Raw genomic sequence first — 10,286 nt, forward strand, 5'->3', positions numbered from 1 at the left:
GTGTGCGAGCGACAGATCATGTGACTAACTTTTATGTGTCTGATGAGTTCTTTCTGGAACTACAGTAGAATCTCTTCCATCCTCACTCCTCCTTGCTTGTTGATGTTTAGGGGGTTTGTCCACCAGATGTACTTACAGTTACTTGGCAACCCTGACTCTTAATTTTTAATCAGTTGCCTAATGTCTGCATGAGCTTCAACCTCCAAGCCTTCTGTTGTGGGCCTACGGCCATGCGAATGTCTACCTGCCTGTTTCTCTCAGTTAGCAGTGAGCACAGTCTTCCCACCCGAGGCAGACTTAACACCTGTCTGAATGTGTTGCTAAGATAACATTCTGCTTGAATCCCTGAATACATGTAATTACACCGACATTTACAACTACACACACACACACACACACACACACACACACACACACACACACACACACACACACACACACACACACACACACTCACTCACACAGTACTCCAGTATACACTTTGTGAACATTAAACAGAGTCCCCCTGATAAACATTGCTATTGTTTACTCATGACTGATGTCACACACACACACACACACACACACAAAATATCTTGTATTGATGGCTAGTAGTCTTTGGACCCTCACTAAGCCTTGGACAGCAGCACTCTGACCTTTCACCCTGCTCCTGGCCTGACCGTTGTAAATGACAGTGATTCTTGTCATTATCAGGAAGAGGAGAAGTTGAAACTGGGGTGTGATTCAGCAAATCGAACGAACAAGAAACCCGAACGCAAAAGAAGAACGACAAAAACAGCTTATTTTGGCTGGTGAGAAAGAATTCAGGAAGATACTGTGATGTTGAACTATGCTAAAGATGGAGCTGGTCTGGAAAGCCGTGGAGTGGGAAGAGTTGTGGGTTTCTATATGCCAGTGGGAAGTGCGTATCTTTCTCACTAGGGCGCATGCTTTAGGGTTTAGGCTTTCACCACACTAAACCCAAACTGGCTCACTTGGAGTGTTCCTCTCACGTTTGGGTTAGTTATATCCAGCCTCCTCACACACGGCATATAGTCATCCATGCACTATCTTCATCAGGTATAGCCAATGAAAAACATTGTCAAAACCAATTTCTTTTTCAATTTTGAAATTGAATTTTGAAAGTGTTCGGGCTTGCTTTTAATTGCACTGCTTTGAACATCCGTACCACGTAATGGACGCTGAGACCCTCCCAGGCGTTTTGAGCTCTTACAACACTTGCCTGCTTTCAGCTTCATTTGTGAGTTTCACCTTTAATCCTCATCTGTCGCACCGAGACCGCCTCATACCACTCATCTTAGGGCAGGTGGTGCCTCAGAATGCTGATCAGGGTCTTCCACCAAAGCCACTATAACAGACTTGGACATATGCCATGCCATGTTTCTAAGGATTTCTTCTTCTGAGGAAATAGGAACTGTAATCATGCTGTTACAACCTGCTTCAATACAACAAAACAACAACATTTTCAGTGTTTTACAATAACTGTTTTATGATGTTCTGTTCTCCTTTCACAACTCTAATACCAACAGTGTTAACTGTAACTGCTATTTTACTTAAGGGTTGAGTAAAAAAAACACTAAAACATTTTGTCATTTTGGACTACTGTCTTTTTTTGGATTAGGGTTAGGGTTCCATCATTTCATCGTTCTCATGGGATTTCAAACATCGTGTATATCGAGATATCCTTTCTAATTTCTATGCAGAAAATTGTTTCCTTTTTCTTGTTTCTTTATACAGTATTGGTACTACAGATTAATAGTTATTGCTATTGTGAAATCAACAACCACTTTCATAACGTACCACTGTCCGGTGTACCTAGATAGATGTAAGAATTCCTGTCTTACTACGTTTTTATCATATTGATATTTTGATATGATATCTGTCCTCAACAGCACACATTACCTTAGCTGACCTGCGTAATAATTACTAGCAATCTACCACTATGTGCCACTAGATGGCGCTATACGCTCTATTTTGATTGACATGGAGGGCAAGCCACACTGAAAGGTAATTCTCACTCCCGTATCAAACGTAACCGCTTGGGAATTCCTCCTGTTGCACTTAATTAAACGGAACCATTAATATTCATCAAAATTAGGTCAACTGACTGTAGCTACTAATAACACTAAGACTTGAATCCATCACGTAAAGCTTTCGTACGTTAAAACACTGAAATGAGTCACAATTTATATCTGATTATTAAACCGCATTAGTCTCAAGGTCTATAAATAAGAGGTAAAAAGGTGCACTTACAATTTCCAATACATTGAATTTACATGCATGAATAACACGCAACACAGGATTTAAAAAGACAAGACTGTTTTATTTAATCATCAAGAACCAGAATGTACAAAGCAGTGGCCGAAGCAACCAAATGGCAATAATGAAATATAAACTGCGTGAGAAGAGACCAGCACCAGAGTGGCTCTGTCGCTGATGGAGGCAGCTTGTAGTAGTAGACATAATAACCGTACTGAAAGCGAAACCAAACCAATCTGTAGAGTATATGTATAAATGGTACAAACTTGCGTGAAAATGCATTCAGAAGAACTATTGGACCAAAGCGTTAAGATTTAAGAGGGGTTAATTAACATTGCAAAAGCCAGCCCCCCAAAACAAGGTCAAGCAATCTTTTATGGTGGAGGCGTATACAGGGAGACCCCTTCATTCATTTGTGCCATCTGTTGTGTTCACAGACCAGCCAGGCGAAGGATTAACTTACTAGTAGCACAAAACAAAAAAAGATTAGGAAAAAAAAGTCTTGAACTAATGATGCTGACAATTGTATATTAGCCCCTGCTTAAAACTTTTCTTTGGTCTTCAGTGAGACTGAGAGGTCACCATGAAATGTCAGAGGCCCTGGAGCCAGAAGCAGCTGCCTGGAGGGAATCAGCTGGTCTAACTAACAAGTAGAGGATGTGCTTCAAACTTATACTGAGAAAGACTCACAGGATGGCCCTATTTGTACAAGTAAAAAAGGGTTTGTTAAAGAGACCAATAAATAACATCTTATAAAAAGGGAAGAGGGACTACTATGTTTTAGGACTCCAGTGCAATGAAATATGGGGGCCAACAGAATCTGTAAAACATAGAGAAAAGCACAAGCTCTACAAGGTGAAGTTGACCACGCTGTTTAGACTTTAGCTTCGGCTTCTTTCACTTCAGAGTCACTCTTTTCTGTTTTCTGCTTTTTTGTGTCCACTTTTTCCTGTGGGCAAGAAAATACGTTTGTTAGGATGAAACTCTCTACTTAAATGTAGTGAACATGTGATGATAGAAAAGACAAACATGATAATATATGGACCTTGTTAAGAGTTTAGTTATTGTGTTTTGACTGTTCAAACATTAGCTGTGAAACTCACCTCCTCCTCAGCGGCCCTCTTCACTGCAGGGCCATCAACCTCTTCCTTATCAGCGGATTTCTTTGCATCCTTTCCACTTCCTACAATTACACACAACATGTTAGGGGTGATCATTCAACAACGACTCTGTTCAATGGCTCAGTAACAACTTTTCAAACTAGAGAGCATTTATTCAACAAGAGGGATGTTATGAACTGTACCATTCTCATGCTCCTGTTCCTTTCCGTTCTTATGCTCAGCCTCATGTTCATCCTCCTTTCCGTTCTTGTCTTTCTTTCCATCCTTGTCTTCCTCTTTAGCTTCAGGGGCTTTTTCGTCAGCACCATTTTTTGTCTTCTGAAAGGAAAGAAAGGGTAAACAAAAAGGTTTTAATCAAATTCTTGTGTGTGGCTGTCACATAATAATGTGGGGGTGAATTCTAACTCAAAGATTCGGAATATGTCCAAGGAACTGAATTTAGCCTTTGGGAAAGACAATATTGAAATAATCCTCCAAGACACTGGTAGCCTAAAGTAAATAGGTAGAAACAGAAACAGGCCTGTGTTGCACATGTTCATCTCCCCACAAAGTCAGTTCAGTTAAGGGAAACGAGTCAGTGGTCATTGAGTGAGATGTCTTAAAAAAGGAACATCTGTGCCGTTTCACAACCCAAACAAAGGGCCTGTGGGGGGGGGTGGCACTGGGCGGGGAGCAGAGGAGGGGGCGGGCTCTAGCGACACCTGCATGATGAGAGAGCGAGGAGACAAAAGGCCATGAGGCTCGCTGAGGAGAATCAGCCTCAACTCACTGTTGTTCCGTTGGCGGCAGGTGCAGGTGTGTCCCCGGACCCGTTCTCCTTCTCTGCCTCCTTGGCCTCCTCGACAACCGCTTTATTCTCCTTCAGCTCCTGGAAATAAAGCATGTCCTGGGTTAACACACTGATATAATAGCAGCACTACTATGTCCTCTCAATTTTAAAGCCATACATCTCCTCTAAATCCAATGAGAAGGGTTATTCTCTTTCAGCTCCTGGAAATAAAGCGTGTCCTGGGTTAACATACTGATAAATAAAGCGTGTCCTGAGTTAACATACTGATATAATAGCAGCACTACTATGTCCTCCCAATTCTAAAGCCATACATCCCCTCTAAATCCAATGAGAAGGGTTGTGAGTGTTAAATCTGCTATTCGTCGCCTTCGTTTTTCTTCGGGTTTCTTCGGGTTTCGTCCCCATAGCCTACGTCACGGGGAGCTTGGCTCGCGGCTCACAACAAGCGACGCTCGCGGGCTGAATTCTGAATTCGCGCTCTGAGAGGAGAGAAGAGCTCGAGCGCTGCCTTCCCGCCTTGTGGGTCTGTGTGGGCAGGCTTGTAGCTCGAGCTGTTCTAAATCAACGGTATTTTCAGGTATTAATCTGAATTAAATGATCATTCATACATTTACCTATCAGCGATGTCTGACTCCGAAAAAAATGTCAATGAAATTATGATTCGTGAAGGACAAAAGTATCCCAAGTGTTTCCGTGACGTCGACTATTGACCGCCTAATTTATATTAAATGGTTATTATTTATATGACATGGTTATTATTTAGCGAGGTCTTGTATCTGTCTTGTATCGCGTAGACATGCAGAGTTCAGAATAGCTAAGCTCGGACATGGCTAGGAAAAAGATGTGACATGAAAATGAATGAAACTCACCTTCGCTGTCTTCTCGGTCGGTGTGGTGGCGGTCGTGTCTACTGCGGTGTCAGCCATGGTTAATTTTAATGAAAGAGTGAAGGGGAGAAAAAATAAATCGTCTTTAATTTATAATTCGTTACTTTTTGCCTCAGCTTGAACCTGTCTGTCACCGGTGCTGCGAGGAGAGAGGAGAGAGAAGAGACTGACGGAAACCAGCTACATCTGTCCAAGGCTCGCGACTGTAATCCACTAGTTAGAGTGGAGTAAGTATTCGTGACATCTCATTGGACAACGTCAGGCAAGAAACATATGGTAGTGTTTTCTAATTGGAGGAACTGTTTGTCAATCCTCCTAAGTTGTCCCGCCTCTCAAACTACTCCTCGCTGTCTCTCTCCTGATTGGTCGAATGTTTAAAGCGTCTCGAGCCGCTCCACTGCCAGCCCTGTGTGTGAACAAGTTTTTAGCGTAAAGATTTATTTGACATCAAATGTTAGAAATTGAATGTATTTTCGTTTTTTATTGTGTCTCAATTTTGCGTAAAGGACATTCTCCTCGTGCTTTATATAAACGTGTATGCTCAGAGAAGACAGTGACGCTTTGGCAAATTCAATCCCTTTGTCTGGAAAATTGCACATAACGGCCTAAAATAAGTTTATTTATTAATATAGCTTTCATGTAGGCCGTGGCTCTTTTTTCTCTCTTTTCGTATGACTCGTTTTATTTACACGGAAACGCGAATAAACGACATTCTGACTTCAAGTCTATTATTTGCATTGGCCTTTGTCTCCAGTGCGCTCTATTCGTAGATGTATCAAGTTACATTACTTAAACCACTCCTCCTGGCTCGGCTGCACGTCTCTATTTTAAACTATCCACTATTATTATGCCAAAAAAGAGAAGTGGCTTCCACATTTGTAGGCTATGGGTTTTATTTAACCATTATCTATTCAGGATTAGTCTGTAGTGTAATCTATTTTTCAAGAGAAGTCCTTACAGCCTAGGGCTATTTAATTAATATTAAAATTCAACTCTCAACTGGTTAGTTTCACATTTAATCATTGATAGTGATTCATTGATAGTGTTATCACCTGCACTTGGACTAGGACTTTGACTCTTGATAGAGTGTAGTATTTCACTAGGGAAACTTTATGAGGTTTGAATTAATACACCGTATACAGATTTTTTTGCTGAACTTTGAGTAATTCAGGATGTATCTGCTGCTCTCTCTCTCTCTCTCTCTCTCTCTCTCTCTCTCTCTCTCTCTCTCTCTCTCTCTCTCTGTGATAAGTTATGGGGCCATGTCCTATTGATTTAATGTAACCGTTCATTACGTTAAGTTGTACACAATGCATACATGCTGAGGACTGGTCAGAAATCAGTGCTCTGTCTGAGGCCGCATATTCTATGGCACGCAAGTTCATATGCAACACAATGGCATTATGGGGGGTTATGGGGTCAGCAATTAACTTGTGGCTGTCTGATTTGTGAGCCTGACAGCAAGAAGGAGGGGGGTGAGGGGGGTAAAGGAGTATGGACTTTCTTTTTCCTTCTTTTTTTTCTTTCTTTTGCAGACCTGCAGAAACTTTGCATGGCACCCTTTGGAGTTCTTATTTGGCTAAGCAATAACTTAGCAGGCCTAAGAGTTCAGAGCATTTGTGAGATCCCAAACCATACACACACACACACACACACACGCACACACACACACACACACACACACACACACACACACACACACACACACACACATACACACGCATTCATAAAATGTGTCATTGAGTAATTGGTGTGTGAGAGAGAGAGTAGAATTCACACTCACTCACTCACGCACCCACACACACCCACACACTCTCACAGCCAAGCCACTTTGGGGTCTTTGTTTTTGGGCACTGTTTGTCTCAACATGGTGCGTGGGGGCTTTTGAGTTGCAGATGATGCCACACGAGGCATCTGGTTCATTAGGATGCAGTCTTGGTCACTCGTGATGTTGTTGTATAATAGATACAGCGATAACCCCCCTCTTTTATGCAAAACATAAACTAATGTTACTTCCCCAATACTATTTCTGTTACTACCCCAATATTATTACTGTTACTACCCCAGTCTGCCTCTCATTCCTCTGTTTGACCTGCTGTCATTTTCTTATAATTTGGATTTACAACAGTGCTTTTTAAATATTTGATCACATGAATTCATCATTGGATGTCAGAGAGTGATGCTCCATATGACAGACCTCTCCAGGGTCATCTGAGGTGAGCCCTGCCCTCCTGTTCTGCCCAACTGTTGAATCTCGGGGAGGGGCTACACAACACAGGGGACCACCCCCCCCCCCCACCCCCGCTAAGCCCTGGGTGATTCAAGACCACCGGGGGAGGGGGCGGGGTAGTGGGGCAATATTCACCTGAACATCGTGTTGTTGTGGTTGGTGGTATTGCAGTCCGATAGGGGGCAGAGGTTCTGGAATCGTGTCGTATGGCAGATTGGATCTGACCCTGAAGTCGTACAGTTTAGTAACAAAGCCACCTGAGTCCTCCCAGATGGTGTGTATTTACCATTCAGCTTTTGGCTCCATGCAGCCACCATACATGCAAGAGCAAAACAATATCCCTCTTTGTTATTGTTAATACCTTTGTATGTTTACGGGATGCTCAGATGATTCATGATATTAGTAATAATCTGAGCATCCCGTAAGCATAACAAATATTGACATGGGTCCAGCCTCTATTTATAGGCTCCCCCGGAGAGCAAATGTGTAAAACTCTGACTGCTTCGGTTATCTTTTACTCACCAGCATTCAAACCACTTACGATGAAGCCTCAAAGCATTCATTCAGTCACTAATCCCATGTTCGGCTGGAAGATAATTACGACTGGTGGCGGAGGCAACCGACTGTAATTACATGCAGGAAGATCAAAGGAGGGTGTCTGTGTGACGGTGGGCTGGATCTCTGTCTGTCTGTCTGGATCTCTGTCTGTCTGTGGATCTCTGTCTGTCTGTGGGAGTCTGTCTGTCTGTGGGAGTCTGTTTCAGCTGTCATGACCTGCAGGAATCTGGGGTTTTCGTAGAGTAAAGAAGGGCGTCTTTTTGTCTTCTTCATAACAGTGTCATCAGAAAATTATGTGGTTACACAGAGTGGTACTACACACCCGATAAGTTCATTTCTGAAGAGAAATGAGAATGAAACACTGTGATTGTATGAATGCCAAGGATGGACCTTATTGCACCTACCTTATTATCTCATGTGTTATATATATTATCTGCACAATGTTGCTCAGTGTATGCTCTATAGAAATATCTTGGAAAACATTCAGATAGATTATGTTCAAGAGACAAAACCATGTAATTACCCCAATGGGATTGATTGCATATTGATTGTGTATTGTTGCCTTTGAGGTCTTCACAGCTATGTATATACTGTATATTTCTCCTCTGATTTTTAATTGTATTTGAATTTTGGAACTGTTTTTTAAATTTGTTGTACGGCGACCTTGAGTGCCTTGAAAGGCGCCTTATAAAATAAATGTATTATTATTATTATTATTATTCATTCTCAATGGAAGACAGCAAAGGGAAACATGTATATCATGCACTCGCAGTGCAGTTCACTCGCAGTATAGTATAGTGGCATCCATTCATTTAGGAAATGAAGACCATGTGGGGACCGCAGAGCACTCAAGCAGACATCTGCAGTCTAATGTCCTCGGCCTGTGTGCAGCCTGGTCCAGTGAAAGAAACAGTAAAAAGCTGCAGTGAAAAAAGCCGGCAGTTTAGGCATTACTCACTCTCCGGAGCTGGAAAATGGGAGCAATCGGAGAGGGGGAGTGTTTGTGAAATAATTTCCTGTAATTTTTTTCCACCCTCTTGTGTGCTTCTACTGCCTACAGACTCAACTTGTTCCCATGGATACTGGACCTCCTCCAAAAGATCCTGCTGGTCTTGATGGGTTGTTTGATAATACGGGTAGAGCACGGGGGAGGCTAGTGGAGGTAGAAATCGGAGGACAGGCTCATTGTAATGCATGGAATGGAATGAGGAATGGTATCAAACGCGTGTTTAATACCATTCCTCATTCCATTCAATGCGTTACAATGAGCCCGTCCTCCGATTACGACCTCCACCAGCCTCCCCTGGGGTAGAGGCTGGGTCAGATGGAGTTGAAGTATAAAATGAGTGGGAGGGAGCAATGTTCTCTTTTCATCACCCTCGTGAGACATTATATTTCTACCCAGATTGGAACATTTTACACATAATTATGATATGATCATTTATTCATAACTACGGTAGTAGCAGGGTAATAAAGGTAACCTCCATAGATCTAATCTTCTTTTTCTGAGTATACTGCTGTCAGTGTTACTCAAGTGAGGTTCTTGATTGGCTGGAAAAGTTCTAAGGATCATGGGTAGTCTTTTAGACACAATTCTGTTGGACCTGACACTCTGACACAGTGTTTCCTCGGAGTTGTCACAACTTGGAAAGCTGTTATGGAACCTTATTCTAACGTATGAACTGATGCTGGGCCATCGAGAGCTCGACTGGCCTGAAGAGAATAGACTCTTTGTGCTTACATGATGATGATATGTTGAAAAATTACTGGCAACCGCCAACAGTTCCAGTCGGTCTGTCCGAGATTCTCACAGTAAATAAAAAAGCTTTGCCGTCTCGTTATTTCCTATGGCTGAATAACGATCTCGACATAGAAAGAGAAAGACGTAGAAAGAGGCTCCACACACTATCTCTGCCTGCAAGTGTAATACGTTCTAATACAACACATGGACAAAAGTATTGGGACACCCGAACCTCACACCCATATGTGCTTGTTGAACTCATTCCAAAACCACGGGCATTAATATGGAGTTGGTCTCACCTTTGCTGCTATAACAGCTTCCACTCTTCTGGGAAGACTTTCTACTAGATTTTAGAATATGGTTGCGGGGATTTGCTCCCATTCAGCCATAAGAGTATTAATGAGGTCGGGCACTGATGTTGGGCGAGAACGACCGGCTCGCAGTCAGCGTTCCAATTCATCCCAAAGGTGTTCGATGGGGTTGAGGTCAGAGCTCTGTGTGCAGGCCAGTCAAGTTCTCCCAGACAAACTCTGCAAACCATGGAACTGGAAAAGGGCCTTCACCAAACTGTTGCCACAAAGTTGGAAGCGTACAATTCTCTAGAATCGCATTGTATGCTGTAGCGTTAAGATTTCCCTTCACTGGAACTAAGGGGCCTAGCCCAAACCATGAAAACAGCCCGGGACGATAATTGTGTCCA

General features: G+C 42.5%; 1 protein-coding gene across 1 annotated transcript; it reads right to left on the reverse strand.

The window, feature by feature from the left end:
* Nucleotides 1–2,409: 2,409 nt before the first annotated feature.
* Nucleotides 2,410–5,175, reverse strand: LOC308170800 (uncharacterized protein). The gene is made up of 5 exons (XM_080545641.1): nucleotides 5,040–5,175; nucleotides 4,150–4,248; nucleotides 3,563–3,698; nucleotides 3,363–3,442; nucleotides 2,410–3,208 (listed from the first exon to the last, which is right to left on the reverse strand). Exons 1-5 carry the CDS (start codon nucleotides 5,094–5,096, stop codon nucleotides 3,134–3,136), a joined length of 447 nt encoding a protein of 148 aa, XP_080401767.1. The 5' UTR covers nucleotides 5,097–5,175; the 3' UTR covers nucleotides 2,410–3,133.
* Nucleotides 5,176–10,286: the final 5,111 nt, after the last annotated feature.

Source organism: Nansenia antarctica (genome assembly GCF_963989245.1).
Source record: "Nansenia antarctica genome assembly, chromosome: 15".
Taxonomy (NCBI): Eukaryota; Metazoa; Chordata; class Actinopteri; order Argentiniformes; family Microstomatidae; genus Nansenia; species Nansenia antarctica.

Bases quoted from the DNA above. Each gene is read 5' to 3' on its own strand.
- LOC308170800 (XM_080545641.1), bottom strand. From the start codon at position 5,096: ATGGCTGACACCGCAGTAGACACGACCGCCACCACACCGACCGAGAAG. The intron at 3,699-4,149 runs GTGAGTTGAGGC...CTTTCCTTTCAG, and splicing joins CTGCCGCCAACGGAACAACA to AAGACAAAAAATGGTGCTGA. The intron at 3,443-3,562 runs GTACAGTTCATA...GTGTAATTGTAG, and splicing joins GGAACAGGAGCATGAGAATG to GAAGTGGAAAGGATGCAAAG.